We start from the raw sequence: 21,221 nt of genomic DNA on the forward strand, positions 1-21,221 counted from the left end.
CATCATCCTTGTGACTGTTTGGTTGAAGCTGTTTTGGACAAACAGATGCTGTAAAGCATACAAGTTTACAGGTTCAAAACTCACAGATGTGTAACACATTTATACAATTGGCATATGAATTTTTTTTAAATAGAGTAGTGCTTGTTTGTAATTTATCTAATCTTGAAAACTTGAGGAAAGTAGTGATGGTGATGTAATTTTTTTCACCTTCCAGGAAGGTAAATATCAGTGGTGATGGTGGTGGGGGAGAGGCAGGATGGATTGCAATGCCTGAAGTTGGGGAAAAAAGCATAATTACTCCCTGTTCAGTTTGAAAAAACAAAAAAAGGAGAGATCATTGTAGCTTTCAAATCCATGCACTACCTTCTTCTTCCAAGGTTTTTAAAAGATTAAAGGGTAAGGGAAGCTGACAGGAGGGAGGTGTTTTGGGGTGGGAGGGTGGGTGTTTCCGGGGTGGGCTGGTGGGGAGCCGGATGCGGGGCCAGAATCCAACAGTTATGTCAGATCTTGACTCCATTCCTGGGCAGCACAGTGCAGCTCCAGGCTGCTCAGATCTTCGACATCTCATCAGGTGGCACAGATCTGAGTAGACCCATGATGCTACTGCAGCGCTACATGGGGTAAGGGGAAAGGTTTCCCCTTGCCTTGGGCTGTGCTGTTTTTGGCCCCAAACTTGCACTGTATACAGCACAGGCCCACTGGCCTGTCTGTTTCCAGTGCAAGTTAGGATTGCGCCCTGAGGCAACTTGAATGTGTGCCATGCCTTGATAATTTTTTAAAATTATTTAAGTATTGTGTTCTTTATTGCCAGGAGCTGTACAAAACCACTCAGCCTTTTGACCCTGAAGGTGTCTTGGGTACACTCAACTCCATTGTGATGTCTTTCTTTGGACTTCAGGTAATGGCAACATGCACACAAAATGCCAGTTGTGACCTCCTGCTACATACTTGTGTTAATTGTTTTGTGGTTCATATACTGTCTGCAGAGGTTCTGTTGGATTTGGAAGGCCATATTTTCTTCCTCATACACAATGGCAGCCATGGAAGATGGCAGCTATGGAAGAATTGGGTTGTCAGATGGAACAGAGCATAGGATGAGTGCCTCCCTTGGCTGAGTTAGTGAGTAAGTGTTTGGACCACCTGGAGTTTCCAGAATTCTCTAGATCTGCCAAAATAGCTAGCTTGATGCTACAAGAGAGGTAGATAACAAGTGTTTATTCTTGTACCAACAGGAGTTGTCTTGCAGACTAGTTAGCACAGGAATGTCAAACATAAGGCCCGCAGGCCGCATCCGGCCCACAGAAGCTCTATTCAGACTCTCCCAGCAGTTCACAGCTGCTGAGCTGTGCTGAGGTGTCACTGCTGAAAGGGCAGCCCATGTGATAATTGGGCTCTCCATATCTTGATCAAGATTTACGTATTTTCTCTTCTGTCATTTGCTGCTAATGAGTGCCTAAGCTGGGAAAAGTGCTTATTTTTGGTCATGACCTGGTTAATGACATCACTTCCTGCTCTCAGCAGGCATCATGAATGCTATTTGGCCCACTATATGAAACAAGTTTGATGCCCTTGAGTTAGCAGATAGGAGAGGCAAGCTGCCATTCTTCATCCTAGCTGTGGCTCCGTGGATCAGGACTGTTTGTGGAATTGGAGGGTGCGTTTCCAACCCAGAGTGCCTGAAATCAGTTGTTAATGGAGCTGGCAGAAATTGATCTTCAAAGTGCAGCAGGAAGAAGGCATTTGTTGACCAGGCAAGGGAAGAGGACCAGACTGGGCCTGACCAATCCAGAGGCGTCACAGTACCTGCCAGTCACAAGAGCCAAATTTGCACACTCCTCTTCCTTATCTGTGCCTGAAAAGGCTTTATAACCTTAATAATTGTCCTAGGTTCTGAGCCTTGGGAGGAGGAAGCTATTGGGTCACAAACAACACAGACGAGCTGTGTGACGAGCTGGTCGGATGACCGTAAATAAAGTATCTATCTGTTGGGTCAGAAGACTCATCCCTGTCCCAGGCCTCAGACTCACCCTGGAGTCTGGGCCTGAGTCCACTAGCCGGCATATGTCCAAGCCAGAGACAAAGTCCCCCAGATCAGGAGACCCCAGAGTTAGCACACGCAAAGCCAGAACCTTTCAGGGAACTAGCTTCACCAACACCTGCAACCTCATGCTCCCCTGAGCCTGCACAAATTAAGCATGGGGGTGGCTTAGTCTGAACCTGGAGATATTAAGATCTTATTCCTCTTTTGGCCCTTGTGGGCCACGTTGCTCATTTAGAGGTCCTGCAAGCCCAAATGACCTAACCAGTCCAGCATCTGCATGGGAAACAGATCAGGGCTTAAGTAACTCACAGAAATGCTCAGGCCAGGATATTCCTGGTTCAGACCCTGAGTCTCTGACACTTGGAAGGTTTCCTCTGTATCCGTCTATGCATAGGTGAGAAAGAAGTAATAGGTGAGAAGGGGTAGTGCTCTCACTGGACTTGAGCTAGTTCTGGAATTGTGGAAGATGGGCAGTTGCTGGGGGGGGCAACGTTGCATGTCAGGATCAAACTGCACATGATGTTCAATCATCTTAATGCTTTCTCTTGGATGTGTTTTTTTTTTTTTTTAACCACCAAAAGCAGATGCAGGAAGCTGCAATCTGGATTGGAAGTTTAAGCTAGTAGAGGGTGTTGTTTCATTCCCAATCAGCTATTCATCTTATCAAAATTATCTGAACCCCTTTTTGCTCTGCAGGGGATAAGATGCATGTACTTTTTCTTTTCTCCCAAAGGGCAATAAAGCTCAGATTATGTTTTGATAAGAAAAATAACCTGCAGGGAAAGAAATAAGTCCCCCCTCTCCATGCGTTAATTCTGATTCTGATTGCTGCTTCCAGAAGCTGATTTGGATTAAAAAATAAAAAGGACACACAAAACCTTGCAACCCCTTGGGGAAAGTGTGTGTGTGAGAGAGGGGGGGGGGAAGAGAGAGAGCCTGTTATGTGTTCTTTGACCCGGAGGAAATGTTTCACTCTGTTTCCACAACTTCATTCCCTGGGTATGTAACCCATGTCAATACTACATTTGAACCGTACCACAGAGGCTAAAGAGACTTCTGTATTAGTCAGATGTAAAAAGTTGGGTTGGTTTACAGCCCAATCCTATAGAGGACTTTTGGCAGTGAATCAGATTCACTTCTGTAAGTTCTCTAATCGCATCTCAACTGTTGTGACACTGCTGTGCACATTGGAGCCACCACTGGAAATGGCCAAAAACTCTGTGCGCCTGTCACGCACTGACCCAGCCTGCTCCACAGCAGGTAAGGTGACAGCAGAAGCAGTTTGGGGGCTGGAGGAGGTTTGACCCCAGAGGCAATAGTGTTCACCAGGATGCTATTCCTGTTTTTTTTCAGCCTGGCATGCACCTGCCTCTCCTCAATTTAAGCCAGTAAAATAGGTGGCATAGGTCTGGGGAGACCCATTAATGGATAGGAGGCCTATGAGTAAGTCCAAAATACGAGGGCCATTTGGAAAGTAACCTCCTCTTGGCTTTTAAAAAACAAGAATGAAGGAAAACAATTAAATGCTGCTCAAAAGTTACATACCATGCCAGCACTTCACTTCTATGTAATCTCTACCTGAATTGAGGCAATTTTTGTATCCTGGGACAAACTTTTGTCTCCCCTCATCAAGAGCCAGCTTGCATTTTGTAAACAAAAGGCATGATTCTTCTCCATGATAACGTATGACTTGTTCAGGCAGCAGCAACTTTCTTGAGGAGGGGAGTCAAAAGCTTGTCCCAGGATACAATAGTGGCCTCAATTTAGGTGAAGATAATGTGGAAGTGAAGTGCTGGCATGGTATGTAACTTTTGAGCAGTCTTAAATTCTTTTCCCTCATTCTTGTTTTCTTAAAAGCCAAATGGAGGTTACTTTCCAAATAGCCCTCTATTTACGTTCCTCTTCCAGGCTGTCTGGTTGTGTGCCTTCTCCAATTGCAGTGTGCGTTCCATCAGTGTGGCTGCATGGCAGAACATAGTGAGGAATAGGATTGGGCTCTCAGTCTGGAAAGGGAACAATAACTTCACAGTTCTAGAAGATCATATTATCAGGCACAGTGATAAAATTTATTTGGGGGCCAACCGTGATGTAAGTTTTCCACCCCAGAAGAAGTACACTTCTGAAGTTTGCAAAATGGATTTTTAAGAAACTGATTATTCAGATCGTCTTTCTTCTAAGCTTTCATGGAGTTTCTCAGCAGCCTCCTATTCTTGTACTAGCCAAATCCAGACCTATTTAGTATCCAAATATTTTAAGGTGTCTCCCAACTATTCTTTAGACTCAGTAAGGAAGACTTTGAAGGATAGATCTGCAAGTAGAAGCTTATAGGGATTTAGTATCACACTTATGAAACTTTCCTGCAGAACCCCTGTACATTTTTGCACTCGTGGTAACATATTCAATTTCTGTAGCAGAAAAAAGTTGCATCCAAAATAGCCTGTGTGGAATTTTTAGCTTTGATAGCAATATCCACAGTGACATGCCTTTCTCCTTCTTAATATTGCTTAATTACTATTAATATTGAATTTGTGAGAATAAGGCAGTCCAGCCATTTTGTGTATAACAAACCCAAAATGTGTCAATAGAAGGGTTATTTTTTTCATGGCAGAGAAAGGAATCCTGCATATTTTCTTGTCTACTTTCCAGCATTTCTGAAAACATTAATTTATTTAGCAGATGCCGCACGTCATGAGAACGTGGAGAACCCCAGTAAAAAGTACAACCTGTTTTGCCCAAAATATTTAAGGAAATGGGGTGTTTTGTTAATATAAGGAGATGTTGCTTTTTAAGGAATCTTTTATGGCTCCCTCGGTTAGAGGCACGTTACCAGTCGAATTTGGAAATGCTCAGCTCATTACAACTTTATGGGACTCTTGCTCACTAATTTTACAACCACAGTGAATTCTTGGACTTGTATGAGGTGTTGGGTCTGTCAGCTGGGAGAGACAGGGAGAGGATTATACAACAAGTCTGAGAGACTTGTTTCCCCTCCAATGTTTCTCATTTGCTGTCAGGGCCCTTTCAGCAGAGTCCTCCTTCAGGACAGCTGCTGCCTGACATCATGGTACAGGCTTGAATTCCCTGCAGATGTTTGCTGTATAATTTGCCGAGAATGTTTTTTTTTTTAATCCAGCAGGGTCTTGAGACTTTGGTCTTAACCAATTATTGCTTTTAGAGAGAAGCTTTTTAATGATTGTCACAACAAGCCTCCATAAGTTCAGGAAGGGGAAAATACACTCAAAATCTTTATAAATGTGATATATAGGAGTGTCCGCTCTGGCAGTGTAGATTCATTGGTGTGGATTGCACTGGCTGTACAAAGGACGAGATTCTCCATCTTTTGTGTGGATAACAGTTATGATCCATGTGGTGTGTGCATGGATTCCATGTGGTTGGGTCCAAAACACCCTCCCCGTGGAAGCTCCTTGTTGTAAATACAGGCGCCCGCTGCTTAACAACCTTCCACTTAACAACAGACCGCATATATGAAGGTGGTTAAAGCACAACAAAGAGGCTCTTAATGAGGCAGTCAGGACTCCCATAACCTGCAGCAGTGTCTGTTTATGCAACAAAGAGGCCCTTAATGCAAAGAAGAGGCAGTCTATCTCCAGTAGCCTGTGCAGCCAGCTAGTGTCTGGCAGGGAATGTCTGTTTAAGCAACAAAGGCACTAGATTGGGCTGAATGTTCGCTAAATGTTTGTTGTTAAACCTAATCCCATAACAATGGGAATTGGATAACATATAGTTAAATACAGCACTTTGAAAAGGAGGAAGGGTAGAAAGGTCTGGAAACGCCTAACCTTTTCCAGAAATGTTTATGCAGCTAACTGCATATATTCCCCATATTACTGCAGTGTTCTAATTAATATTTCCAAAACACAGAATTTCTTCTGCAAAGTTTCCCTGAATGTATATATGTGCACAGGTTTTTTTTTTTTACCTGTGCACATATATCCATTCAGGGAAACTAGACAACTTTTATGCATTCTTTTCATATCAGGCTGATTGTTCTCCTGAGATGACAAAGAATTCCAGGATATTCCTGCTATATACCCGTGGGTCATTCTTTAGATCATGGCATTTTTAGAAAATGAAGCAGTCAACTTTATGCACTGGCGATCACAAACTTGGCATTATTTGTTCACTGCTAGGGTGGAAAAACTCTCAGCTTTCATAAACCTGTGATTTGCCCCTTGAATTTGCAAATCAGTCAGTAGCTAAAGTAGGTTCCGGGGTTGCTCTCCTACTAGAACTGATTCTGTAAACAAGTTATACTGTCAGATTCTTCTAAGAAATCCTGTGAATTTGAAATCCAGCTTCTCCCTCATAGAATGGCTGAGAAAGAGTTGTGCCCTTTTGTATAATAGCTTTGGATATGTATCCAAGTGGGATGGATACTGCTGGGCTATATCAGTGGAGAAACCTTGAGCATAGCACCTGTTTCCCTTCATCTAGCTAGGAAGGCTGTGTGCACAGAAACCTGCTTCTGCATGCATATGCCTTCTCACTGTATCTGGGTAGTTGTGACCAAATTGACTTTGTGTTACTAATGTAAGGGCTTTGCTTATTTTGTACTTTTGGGGTGCAATTATACTGTTTAGGGATGATGAAGTGTACCATTTTAGGATAATGCTGTTTTCTTATTTTTTTTTTTCCTGGAAAAAATTAGACCGTGTTTGTTTGGTATGCACTTAGATTGCTGGCTCTCATATCTGAACCGTTAAGAATGCATTCTTCTTGATGTCTGAAATCCCAGTAGTACAGCAGTTTCTGCGCCTGTGAAAGATGGTGGATTTGTTGAAAACTCAGTGATGGATGGCACTCAGCTGATGCTGACGGGCTTGGCTTCCTATGACATTTTACTTATGCAGCCATGGCAATTAACTGGAGTATAGTTAGTAATGCTTACATATTTGATATTTGCTAGGGGCATTCTAATGGCAGTGTTAATATTATAAATGTAATTGTGAAAAGGGGCATAATAAGTATTCCAATTTAGGATATTGTTTTGCTCTCCTTTACCAAATTTCCTTCGCCTCGATTGAGAATAGCCTTTTTAAAAAATTGAAATGATATCCCCTTGCAGAAACTAGTACAATAAAAATTAACTTCAGTTTAATTTCTTAAATTCTCTTCTTCTGCATTGTTGGTGATCCTGCCCTGCTGCCCTATTATGACAGCAAACTTAGGACCAAGACCGTTTCCTGATACTATTCGATCTTGTCGGCGCAGATTTGCTTAGTAACTATTCCAGCAACAAGCTATCTTTGTGAGAGGTTGCAGTTGTAACACTGGGGCTCTCTTAACATCCCTTGTTGTGATGGCAGTATCTGCACATGACTGGTGGGCTTTGCATGTTTCGGAGACAATATTGACTGTGTTTCACTTCTCTCGCTGTTTTTGGACCTTGTCCAGAACTTGACACAAATTACGAATCCAAACTACTGGTACTCAGTCCAAACTAATGGTCAGTGATGGCACAACTCAGAACACACCCCTGATAATGCCTTGGATCTAACACCTCTGCACAATTTTTTAAAAAGCAACCATTTCTGCATTCCTTGTGTGGTTTCTTCAGTTACCGAAATGCAAGACTTCCATGTTTGATTTAAAGGGACCACATGAATGCTCCTTTGTTCGTGTGATCCCTGTAAATCAAACTGGAAGTCCTGCATGTCCATGTTTGAAGAAACTATAAGGTGAGGAAGCAGGTGATCCTCTCTGCTTGCTTTTAGCGGGCAAAAAGTGGGTCAATATGGGTTGTATCTGTGGTGGACTGGAGGGAGGTTGTGGTAAGATGGGGTCAAGGGCAACCCAAATCTGCCACCCTCTTGACCAACTGTAACCTAATGCGAATAAAACCTGCATCACTTCGCCCTAATGGATGGATCGCCCTGCTCATAGTTCTAGCCCAGATAGTCTACCTGTGACCTGCATTCTGCTGGATATTAGATTAGCAAACCTCAGAAGTAACATTATGATTTAAAAATGAATGTATTTTACTGACTGACAAGGAAGCCAAATAGATTTATTGCATTGTTACACCATGTGTATGTAAGGCCATTCGAAGTTAGCAAATAAATGCCAATACACTGTATTAGCTTGATAAATCTGCTTTAAAAAAAAGTCTGCTCTTAAGATCTTTAAAATCCCAAATTTGTTCCTAAATCTGAAATCCTTAAACTTGTTTTTCCAGAAAATCCATGCTGAGATTCTGAATAACTGAACTGAAGCTTGCAGTTCAGATTAATTTTGTTCATAACTCTGTTCCTATAGGGAGTTCTGCTTGAAAACATACCACCATCAGCTGCAATCAAGTGGCATTTGAGCTGCCAATATTAGTTAGATGGTCTATAGTTTTTCTGTAGCCCAGCAGGCAAAAACTCTCACTCACACTCCCTAAGCATAAAATTGGGATTGTTATTTATGTATATGGAAAACAGTTTGGGAAGGGAGCCTTTTTCTCACACTTGCTACTAGCTGTTGAGTGAAAACTGCTGATTAACAGAATCCAGCCTCATCGCCACTTCAGCCTTGCCAATTGCTAGGACTGGAATAATTTTTTTCCTGGTAACATTAAAGCAAAATGCCCATTAGCTGCAGTCAGATTGAAGTTTTGTCCTAAAAGCCTGCTCTTCAATGTACAGAATTTCAGTATTACAGCAAGAGGCCAGGTGCAAATGCACTTACTATACACATTCTGTAAATGTAAATTTGTAGGTCCATTAAAGAAACCAACATGGGAGTGCAGGGGTGGCTTGTGTTGAGCTGCCACTCAAATTCTCCCCAATTCTGCCTCCTCCTTCTCAATTCTGCCACTCTGTACTCCCAGTGTGCATAAGTGCATACATCCCCAAGCTTGCACAATTGATGGCACATGCTAGGCAGGTCTCCTCACCTACCTGTCTAGTGGCCAGATCTTTGCAAGCTCAAAGAGGAGCTTAGGAGAGTTTACCTCCTTCCTCAGATTGTTGCACTACTCCCACCATTTTCTTTGCCAGTCACTAGAGGAAGTGGCAGCAGGATAGATCATTGTGAGGATTCTGAGGAGGAAGGCATGCTACCTCACCCATTCATTTCACTTACCTCCCTTCTCCGAATCTAGCACTGCCATGTCTGCTGCCATCACTGTTTCCTATAGTAGCTGTGGAAGGAATGCTGAATTTCCAACATTCCTTCCATCAGCCAGTAGAGGAAGTGGTGGAGGAAGGAGGGAAATAAGCTGTCTTCATCATCCTCTCATGTGTTTGTATGGAAGAAGCAGAGAGAGCCAGATTCCATATAGATAGTAGGGTGCAGGAGGGTATGGGTGGGCATAGGGAATGGGGAACCCTCTGCTAGCACGCTGCCTGAAGTGATGTTTTCAGCTCACCTCATTGATGGGCCAGCCCCATAGGAATGGTATCAATTTGTTCATTAGATCATTTTAATTATAAATTTCAGTGGTGACTCACATCTCTGGCAGAGTGAAGTGAATTAAAAAAACAAAATGGCGAGCAGTGATTAAGCTAAATATTGAAGCTGAGTCACATAAACTCAACTCTGGTAAGAAGGGGGGGGTGCTGAAAATACTCCAACCAATTTTTCTGATTTTTTTTTTCCTATGAAAAGTAGAGAGCTGAAACTTCTTTTCTGAAATGTTTTCAGTGTTAGGGTCACTGCATTTTATGCCCCAAGAGGGCAAAGATAACTTTTTTGGGAAATTGGAGCACTGGAATTGTTTGCAGGGTGTCCCTCCCCCCCAGTAATTGAAAATAAAACTTCGGCACAATATTTATGGTAAGGAAATATTATAATTATTAACAGTATTTATTTATTTATAAATAGCCTTTGAATCCACTTTGTTTGTAGCCCTTCAGTTAAATGTTGGGAGCAACACTTACCTGAGACTATTGAACATAGTTGGACTTACTTCATGTATGGTAATTGTGCTTACTACTTGTATAGTAAACGTGTATAGGATTGTGATCTAAGCAATATAACCTTTGTGTATATTTCTGAAATAATGTATGAAGAAACATTAGCAGCCAAAGGCCCTGCCGTGGGTGTATAATGGGAGAATTTACTAGGTGCAGACTGAAATAATTGTGAGGCAGTAGGTTTTCAGTGTGTCTTTTGTCTTAGTTTATCTTGATTTCATATACTGAAATCATTTTAAAACTAATGTGCAGCAAATCAATGCTATCTTTTTTATTTTGTATTTGTTGGAAGTTAGTGGCTAACAACATCAGTCGTTTTATCCTTTTGCACAATGAAAAAAACTACATTTCCTAAATTGAGATAAAGCCGTGCTGGATTGGGAAGTGGGGATGATAAGCTATGTTACTTGCAGTGACTTTAATTGTATTCATTCTGAATTCTCACTGGCAGGAAATTACATCAGCTGTTAACTGTCCTTTTGCAAAAGAAGTATATCTGATGAAGGAGAAGGGAAAAATCTGGCAGGCACCTTTGAAAGTAACTGTACCCCTCTTTCAAATGCCTTTCTGCATTCTGTCTTAAAGATAGGCGTATAATTTTGTGAAAGGACATTTAGACAGCTGTGAGACTAAATGTTCACATGGTTGTATTCAGAAGATCAGATCTTCTCAGATATGTCCTAAAGAACATGGTTTCCAGTGAGAAAAGAACATTAATGTTAGTCAGCAGCCTATTTCCAAGTAATGCCAATGGCATTGCTTGGAAATTGCTTCAATACGCCTTGCTTTGATAATTGTAATTATTAAAAGTATTTTACTGTTGTTCAAATTACTCTAGGGCAAATAAGGTAGATTTTATTGTGCTGTCCTGGGGGAGCATGGGCCACGAGCTATTCCAAGCAAGATACTAAGTGGGGCCAACCTGGGATGAAAAGATGTTGAGCAACAGCATGAGTCGGTAGCAAGGATCTAGAAGGAGGAAGCAGTGCAGTATGTAGCAGATTGCAAGAACTAAGAACTAAGCCTCTATAAGAGGCAGAGTGTTCCTTTACCCTTATATCAGAAGGTCCCAAAATGGGGCGTTGTGATGTCCAAGCCAGGGAAGCCCTGTATCTGCCCCCTTAAGGGGCAGGGCAATGGTGAAGGCAGCAACATGATCGCACTGCTGCTGGGGACAAAAGGTTTTTTTTTTTAACTTACCAGTGGCAACGCCGGGGTGCTCCCTGCACCTCCAAACTGCTTTAAATAGTGAAAAACAGCTGCTCCCAGTTTTAGTTGCAAAAGCATAAATGGCCATTTTTCACTACTTACAGGAGTTTTGAGGGGTGGGAGTCCTGCAGAGGGGTCTACAAGCTCCCTGGATGCTCTGGAGGGCTGGCACTGCCAAGGATAAGTTTTAAAAAACAAAAACACTTTCTAATAGAACATCACTTTCTGATAGAGCATTTGAGCATGCCTAAATGGTACCAATCGCTTAACAGTCCACTAGCACTCACAGCTAACACCAGTTTCCTGGCCTATTTCCAGATCTGATCCCAATCCTCCTGGGATCATACCCAGGTGTTGCTGCTCTCCTGTTTTTCTTTTGTTGTCTTTTGCACACCATGCTCATACACACACCCCACACATACACACACCTTCATCCCCTACTATTTTTCTTATTTTTGGTTCTGATGGCCAAGAGAGTCACTCACTACTTTGGATCTGTTTGAGAGTGGCACTTGGGCAGCAAAATGTTCATGCCTCCACCACTTTTCACCCCCAGGTAGCTTTGACTAACTTTCAATTGTCAATCAATATCTATCTGAACAATTAATTAATGCTTTGAAAATGTTAGGAAGGTGACATGTTAATTAGGAAAGAAGAAACTCCCATTATTTGTTGATATGTTTTTATGATAAATACTGTATGCTATTCTATTTTTATGTCCTTAGCATTTTGCTTTTCAGTATTTCATCAGAAATTGTGTTTTCTGCTCTTTTTTTACCTCTTGAATTTTTTACCTCTTGAATTCACCTATCTCTGATGAATATGTGCAATCTGGATTTTCAACTTGCTAACTTTCTTCCGCCAAGATTTATTATGTATACTGTGCCTCTTAGGATAAAATGTAGCAGAAGCTATTTAGTTAATAACAATGCATGATGCAAATGGGACTGGGACTTCTTAAGGACCACCAGTATTTCAGGGAACCCCTGGAGAAGATTCTGGGATCATTACAAAGAGAGAGACTCAAAGCACTCCAAGTGTGTAGGCAATACTTGGTGTATGGGAAAGCAACCAGAATGCTTTCCAGATGGGGTAGAATCTGCATGGAACAAAGAAGATTGTTGAGTACTGTATGTGTTGAGCTCCCAGCATTGGAAGTTCTTAGCTACTTCAGACTAAAAGGTAGAGGTTCACATGACTGAATGCACATTTTTTTTTTAAAAAAAGTCCAGAATGTAGAAAAAAAGTATGTCAGACATTAATATCATGAACAGTCAGGTGGGGGGATAATGTGCCAGTAAGCCCCATCCCCAAGCCACCATGGTCTCTAAACCTGCCTCTAACCCACATGTGCAGTGTTTATTTGCACTAATAAATTCTGGAGCCAAAGAGACCCTCTACCCATGATGTGGAACACCTGAATTAACTAGATTGATCTGGATGAATAGAGCTGGGGAGGAGAACTTATACCCCAACATGCTAGTTTTTTTCCTATGGAGGGATTTTTTTTTAATGGAGGAGCATTCAATCATGTGAATTGCCGCATACAGTCTGACGTGATACAACCAAGATACAAGTTTGCTATCTCAGTGAGAATTACATCACAGTCTAAAGGGATGTGTTTAATGCTAATCTTTCTTTGTACTATTTGTACAGCACCTGTGGTGCGGCAACAACCTGCTTGTTGGGCAAATAAGGCATTGTGAAATTTTCAGGAGTGGTGCATACTCCCTTGCTGCCTGAATCCCTCCAGATGCTGCCTCTATGTGCACATGCACACATCCCATGGATGAGGGAACAGGGCAGTTCCCCCTGTTCCCCTTTTCTTTTATTTACAATAGGAACCGTGTGCAGCCTCTCTTTGAGATGAACAGGAGCAGTGGATGCTGGGAACCAAAGTAGCATGCAGCAGGGAGCTTGCTTGTTGCAGTATTCATAAGGAAAAGGAAGGGGCAGGTGAACTCTCAGTTGCCTGTCCCAGTCTAATTGCTTTACAAGTACCAAATAGGTAGAGAGGGGTGATCTGGAACCACAGCAGCTTCCCCCCTTCTCCTTCCAGCAGTGCTGAAAGGAGAAAGAGGCTACCACTGCTGCAGTCCCCTTCCAAATTGCTGGAAGAGGACGACAGTTGGGAGAGGATCAGTGTGCCCACTGGAGTGGTAGCTTGAAGAGGGCTGCAGACAGATGGTCTGAGGGCTCATCTGTTGTCCACCCCTCAAAGGGTGCTGCTCCATGCAACTATTACAGATTGCTTCATGGCAAGGCCAACCTTGTAGCTTGCCCTTGACACCAAGGAACCAGTTACTATTCAAACCCTTCACTAGCGCAGCTTCTGCAGATAAGCCACCACATGGTTCTTTCCTTCTCTCCAAAACTAGTCAAATGCAGAGAAGTGGTTGAGTCACAGTGGGGTTGTATCCTCTCATCCAGACTGGGTCCCAACCATCCAGGTTCCCATCCATTGAAGGCCATCTCTGGCAGTGCTGCTTGCAGTGAGGATTTTTTCCTTTTATGTACCTACCTTCATTTATCTGATTGGAGTTCAAAAGTGACTAAGGGCACAATCCTAATTCACTTTCCGGCACCAATGTAAAGGCAGTGCAGCTCCTAGGTAAGAAAACAAACATTTCCTTACTTTGAGAAGGCCTCCATGATTGCCACTGAACTGCAGGATGCAGCACACATTCCATTGGCACAGCTATGCCAGTGCTGGAAAGTGGATTAGGATTTGGGTGAAAATGTCACATTGGTGGCTCAGACAGAAAACAAAAATACTAGAGCTCTTACAAAGCCACCTGTTTTCATGACTTTGAGTTCAGTTCTGACAGATCCATGAATTTTGACAAAGCCACACTTGGGACCAGTTATTAGAAATGGAACGCAGACTTTAACTCTCCAGGGGTGCTTTTCCCATAACTGATTTGAAACTTGTGCTTGCTGGCTCTTTCTGGGAAAAGGGTGACAAAGAAGTGCATATGTCTAGGACTTTGCAAACTTAATTCAGGACTCAACCACATTTTACGGCACATTCCCACATGGCTTCGGTCACCTTTCTGTTTGATCCAGGCAAGAAGAATGCGTAGAGGCTCCCATTTTCACCCGTACTGGTAGATGTGACTTAAAACTTTGGACATATGTTGGTTTGCACAGAAGAAGTTGTGAAAGCAGTCATTAACAGGCTCTTAGACTGGATCGCCAACAGGTGTTCATGGTTTAAAATTTAACTGATCGATGACGAGCATTTTAATTACGCATTCACACAGTCATTTCTTGACTATATTGAGCTTAAGCAACAAATTAATAATGGTTATGACCCTGCCAAGGGGCAGTGTGTGCCAGCTGCCTTAGCGGAAAGATTTTTAGGCACTATTGAGAGCAGCGAGTGGAAACAAACTGTTGTGCCCATGAGCTGCAGACCTAGGATGTTTACTGGTACCACCCATTTCATATCAATCAGGGTACTGCACAAGAACATTCCAATGAATGTCCATTAGTGTATTTGAAAATAACATTTGGGTTTGTTTGTTTTTTTGTTTTCAAGCACAAAAACATACTGGGCTGGCACTGTTTGGAAAGTAAAACCTTGAGATCAGAGATGATTGACATGTAGCCCTTGAGCTGCATGCAGCCTAGGAGGGACTTGTGAACAGTCAGTGGTACTTCACAGGGCCGACTCACATATGCATGTTTGGTGCTTGATGTTCAGTGCATCATCACTGGATGGCCTTTCAGCTGAATGTGTGAACTGTCTCCTCATAAAAATGTTGTTGACATCAGCTGTTATGAACATTCTAACTGGACTAATTTATTTGCAAAGGCTCATTGAGAGATGCAAGAAGTCAGTACTTGATACTACAGTAAATGAGTGATGAACACATATGTGTGAAATGGTCCTGAGAATCTCAAGACTATAATCCTAAGTACATGGGCAGCCCCATACAATCTGCCCCGACACTATAAACTAGGGCTTTTCAAACTGGGGCATCGCAACACCCCAGCATGTGGGCCCTGGCCTCTGCTCTCTTAAGGGAGGGGGATAACAAGGAGGCAGGGAGGAGGCAGCGTCGCAGTCCCCAGGATCACGCCACTCATGGGGCTGCAGTGGCTTAGCTGTACTTACCAGAGCCTCCTGCAGCCTCCCCGGGGGTGAGGGGAGCCCTGCGCAAGTGTCCACAGGGCTCCCCGATGCTTTTAGAAGTGAAAGTGGAGCGATCGTGCTCCACTTCCGCTAAACCAGAAGTGGAGCGCGATAGCTTCACTTTAACTTTTGAAGCATTGGGGAGCCCTGCGGACGGTTACGCAGGGCTCCCCACACCCCCAGGAGGTTGCAGGAGGCTCTGGCAAGTGCACCCAAGCCCCTGCAGCCCCCTGGGTAGTGCAATCCTGGGGATCGCGCCGCTGCCTTCCCCCACTGCCTCCCCCCTGCCCCCACAAGGACTTACAGCAGTTTCCAAACTCCTGGCGAGTTTGAAAACAGCTGCTGTAGGCTACAGTAGCACCAAAATGGCTGCAGCCCCAGTTTCCTTGGATCTGTGTCCGCTATTGAGCAGGCCCAGACTCGATGAGGCCTGTCAGGCTGCCCATCCAGAAAGGGGGGATAGGGTAGACACTGCCACCATCTCTGCCCCTCCTCCCAAAACTGATCTCCCCCTTCCAGTTCCGCCCTCTCCCCCACCCTGAGAAGCCTCATCATTGCCCGGTAGTGATACTGTCGGCAGTTCCTCCATGGTCTCGTGCTGAGACCCAATGCTGATGCTCCCTCCTCACCAGGTGCTGCAAACGTGCTTTATGGCTTGTTTGTGACACCCAGAGCCAGCAGTACATGTGTATTGCTGGCACTGGCAAGTTTAGGATTGGGCCCTTACAGAAATGCAAGTTTCACTGAAACCAGTATGATCTTCTGTAGGCATGTTTGGGTCAACAGATGGATTTTACATCTTTCATGCATAGTGGTGAATAGTACAGAAAAGTGTGTAGAGATCAATTCATTTCTACATATGTATGTTATGAAAAGCCAACAGACATAAACTTTCGCAGTACTGTATTTATTTGGAATATAACATGTTAAGAACAGAAATTGAAGCCTTAATGTCCCTCTACAATCTTGAGTTCTTGCTGTGTGCTTGCTGAAACACCCCACAACTTCCTTTTCCATGCCACTGGTGGTCTGCTCTTGTTCCCTTGCTCTGCTAATGTACAATATTGTGTTATCAACTCTCAGATGGCAATGTATGAAATGCAGAAAATAAGTGATCCACATTATGATAAAAATTACAGCTACCTCACATGTAGTCCTGGTATCAATGTCTTATGAGGCGTGTACAATGAGGCATGTATCAATGTAAAGTGAGGCGTGGGAGCAAGTCTTAGGCTTTTCCATGCTAGCATGCTTTCACATGTGCTTGCGTACAACCCACCACAATAGTGCCTTCCTATTCTTCTTAACTTCCTAACTTCTTCTTCTAAAAAAGTGGTGGGTGATATTGCACAAATGGTTCCTGTGAAGTCATTGGTTTATGTGTATAGTTCTGCATCATACCATTATTCTTTTTCTGTGGGTGGGTATAGTATAGTGGAAAGCATGAGCTGGCTGTTGTCATAGGGTTTGACCTGCCCGTTAGATTGCCTTTTTTTGTTGCAAGCGTTCGGGACCTTGTTTACTTGCTGTGTGCTTCAGTCTTATGTGGCAGATAAGTGTTCATTCCCACTGGAGACAATTACTCATATCACTTTGAAGTCCTCTGAATGTCAGGGGCATCACCTACCAGGTGTAGCCTGACATTTCTTAGAAGGACAAGTGGCTGAAAATTGTCCATCAGCACCACCATATTAACAAGCCTGTTAGGAATGACTCACGGCTGCTTTACTTTCCGGTTGATGCTTTATTAGCAGTCCACAGGGCCTCCCCAAATAGCAAAGACTTCTTTTTTTTTTTAAAGGTTGACCTTTGCAAGGATTGGTGAGCACAAGTCCAACAGGAGCCAACACTATCACCTGTGCTGCCTGCACAGGTATAGTAGGGGGAAGCAGGGGGGAACAAAGCATGAGGGTGCACAAACTTTTCGGCAGGAGGGCCACATCATCTCTCTGACACTATGTTGAGGGTCAGAAAAAAAAAAATTATTATTATTATTATTATTATTATTATTATTATTATTATTATTATTATTATTATTATTATTATTATTATTATTATTAACAGTATTTATATACCGCTTTTCAACTAAAAGTTCACAAAGCGGTTTACAGAGAAAAATCAAATAACTAAATGGCTCCCTGTCCCAAAAGGGCTCACAATCTAAAAAGATGCAAATGAATATATTAGAGATGGAACATGAATGAATGAATTCAAATCAGATCATAAGCACTTTAACACAGAGAGAGAGAGAGGGAGGCATCTTCAAGGTGCTACTGTTCTGAGGTTTTGGTTGTGGCGGTGCCGGAACGCTCAATCACCTGCCGCTGGGTGGTGGTGTTGGCGGCAGCGGTGGAGTGCATGGGCTCTCGTTCGCGTGGGTGATCTCTCCGGTGCACTCTCCCTCTCCCCACATGGCAACGCCTTGCGCATGCACTGGGCTGGTCTTTCCTTCGCTGTCGACTGAGCTTTGCAGATGCGAAGCTCAAGGCAGTGAGGAAAAGCCAGACCCGGATCTCGTGGATTGAGTCAGCGCAGGCCCCGATGAGTCTTCAGTGGGCTGCGTGCCCATTGGAGATGGGGGCCCCCCTGGGGGCCGGAAGTGGCCCCCGGGCCTGGGTTTGAGCAGCGCTGGTCTAACATGACAAAAGTTCACCCATTGGAACACACACACACACACACACACACACACACATTTTGTACATTCAGATTTTAAAGAGATGTCCCATTTGTACACATGTGACTCATTCCTAACAATCTACAGTTTCCTGCACGAATGCAAACCATTGCTAAGGAAGATGCAAGCTCTTCTTTGTCCCCTCTCAGACTTATGTTTCTTTGTGCACAGATTCAGTCAGGAGGCAGAGTATCAACTTGCCTTCTTTCAAGCAGTGACTTCACTTTGTCCTGCATGTTGAGATGACAATGCTGAGGTCAACAAGAAAGCATCTTATTTTGATGTTTTGTCCTTTTTTTTTTCTTTGCAGAAAAACTTGTCAAACTTTCAGCCTCTTTCCTGTTTTTAGTCTTCTGCATTCGCTCTCTTCTGCTTGGGATGGCACCTGTGCCATTCGGGGAAAGAACAAACTGAGAGGGATGAAGTGCCATCAAATGTTGAGCAGGAATGAAACAATACTGTATTATAGTGTTTCTCACTCCTTCAGCACCGGGACCCACTTTTTAGAATGAGAATGTGTCAGGACCCATCGGAAGTGATATCATGACCAGAAGTGACATCATCAAGCAGGAAAATTTTTAACAATCCTAGGTTGCAATTCTACCCCCACTTACCCAGGAGTAAGTCCCATTTACTATCATTGTTAAAAGCATCTTCATAGCAGTACAGATCTGTGACAAATGCAGTCACATGCCTTGGTAGCATTAAGTCTAATATATTAAAAATAAAGTATTGAAATGAACGGGGACCCACCTAGTGGGTCCCAACCCACAGTTTGAGAGACAGTGCTGTATTATATATTTCTGTCTGAGGCTCATAATCTTTTGCTGGATTCAGTCCTGCTGTTGTGTTTTGGTACAAGTGTTCAACGGTTGCTGCTGCTAATGCTACTGCATTTTTTCTTATTGCACAAAGTGTTTCCTGTGCATTATTTTAGCATTTATTAAATAACAAATGAAGGCATATTGTTATTTTCATATTTTTTTAAATGGAGGGGACAGGCTGAGGTGGTGAGACAGTGGTTTGCCACCTAATGAATTCCTAGGTGACGTGACTGTTAAACTGTGGATGCTCAGAGGGCAGATGGACCAGGGCTTTGTAGAAACCCCTCTCCTTTTTCTAACGCAACCTTTCCTTTTTGAATAATACACTGAGTTTGCTGTAGCAGTGATTTTTTATTATTTAAATTTTTTCCAACCATATTTAAAAGCCCTGACATTTTGCGTTTGTTCTCCACAGAGTCCTCCTCATTGTTTGAGAAAGGGTAATAAAAAAATGAAGGGAGAACAAGGGTTTTGCAACACAAATTCAGTTATTAATCACTGTGACAGTCACATTACTCACATTTTTTTAGACTGAAGACTACTTCCAGCCCAAATACAAAGACAAGATATTAGCGTGTGCCAAAAAAAGACCAGAATTCTTTTTCTTATTTCCTATAATGTTGTATTGATGGGTTTGAGACAGTCAATACCATTCTTTTTCTCATTAAGGACTCTTGCAAGCTTCTTTTTCCAGAGCTATGAAGAGCATGAAAAAGTGTCAGGTGCTAGTAATGGTATATTAACACGTTAAATAAAAACTATAGATGAAATATTTAGCCCTGATTCTGGAGAACCATTAGTTTTCATGGGACTTGGTGGGAAGTAAAGTGGTTCAAAAATACACTTTTATAGGTGTGTACAATGGCAGTTATCTATAACATTTTATCCTTCCCTTCCTTCACACAGTTGCAGGCAGTATACATGTTCCTCCCCCCCCTTTTGTCTTCACAACCACCCTGTGAGGTAGGCTAGGCTGAAGGAGTGTGACTGACCCCGAGTCACCTGGTGAGGTTCATGGCTGTCTGAATTTAAATTCAAACCTCTCCAGTCCTAGAACACTTATTTTACCTAGAACAATTTTACTTATATATTATAAAATAGAACTGTACTGCTGTTGCTGGGCAATTTAATCCTTGCATAAAGGTAAACTGCTGTATAGTACTTTCTTGTTAGTATGTCCACATAATTTCCATGAATCTGTACTGCTCGTGCTTAAAATTGCATTTGCTAATTTAACCCTTTATACATTTTAAAAATACCATACCAGATTAGATAGTTGGAATATGTTTAAAATGCTGACAAATAAAACTCCTGAAATGTAAGTTCAAGAGGAAAAGAGCTTGACTTTTAAGCCAAAATGGCAGTTCAGGTGACAAAGATTATGCATGTAACCAATCCAGATTTCCTTCAACTTTTCCATTATCTTAATACTTTAGCCCCAACCTTCTTTTGTTGAAGCCCAAAGCCCATCTTGAGAAACCATATCAGGATCACTTTTAATGTTATTTTTCCCTACTTAAGTTTTAAAACACATGTATGGAATTATCTGGAAACTGGCTAAAAACACATGTAACATCAGAAGGGTCATGTGCTAGAGCAGTGTTTCTCAGACTGTGGGTCCGGACTCACTAGGTGGGTGGCGAGCCAATTTCAGGTGGGTCCCCATTAATTTCAATATTTTATTTTTATATTAGACTTGATGCTACAATGGCATGTGACTGTATTGGGGAAATGTTACAGATCTGTACTTTGAACAGGCTACTCTATATGCTTTTAACAATGATAGTAAATGGGACTTATTTCTGGATAAGTGTGGAAAGGATTGCAGTCTAGGATTGTTAAAAATTTTCCTGCTTGATGATGTGATGACTTCCAGTCATGACATCACTTCTGGTGGGTCCTGACAGATTCTAAAAAGTGATTCCTGGTACTAAAGCAGCCATTTTCAACCATCTGTGATGGCTAATTCACACATGCTAATTCCCACTTGATGCATCAAAGGGTTGAACATGCATGAGTGAACCAGCCCTAACTGCATTAATGACATAGTTCAGTTGAACATATGAGAAACAAGATCAAAATCAAACGGGTTCTCCAATCCCTTCATTCATTTTTGATACTTCATGTGCATTATTTGGAACTGGTTAGCCTGGCTTTTGAAGATATATAGGGCTTGCCTCCTGTATCTCTGGCCTTAGTAGAAATTAATCTGAAGACAAAGGCTGTCTTCATCAATACCTGTGCAGGATCTAGTCTTTTATACTATTAATTACAGTACTAGGATGAAGCAAATTTGCCTTTAGAGAAGAATGGATATTGATGTCTTTGTTGCTTAAGATATTCTGTTTGCTTTAATGGTCTTACTTGGAATCCTTTCAGGATATCTGGCAAAGAGTTCTGCTTATCTTTCTGAATG

The 21,221-nt window shown here is 42.5% G+C and overlaps 1 protein-coding gene across 1 annotated transcript in view; it reads left to right on the forward strand.

The window, feature by feature from the left end:
- Nucleotides 1–21,221, forward strand: part of LOC136645137 (heparan-alpha-glucosaminide N-acetyltransferase-like) — a 141,952-nt gene that overhangs the window by 97,438 nt on the left and 23,293 nt on the right. Inside the window, exon 11 of the mRNA XM_066621382.1 lies at nt 812–898. Coding sequence (XP_066477479.1) covers nt 812–898 — 87 coding nt within the window. The remainder of the gene's footprint in view (nt 1–811; nt 899–21,221) is intronic.

Source organism: Tiliqua scincoides, chromosome 3 (genome assembly GCF_035046505.1).
Source record: "Tiliqua scincoides isolate rTilSci1 chromosome 3, rTilSci1.hap2, whole genome shotgun sequence".
Lineage (NCBI taxonomy): Eukaryota > Metazoa > Chordata > Lepidosauria > Squamata > Scincidae > Tiliqua > Tiliqua scincoides.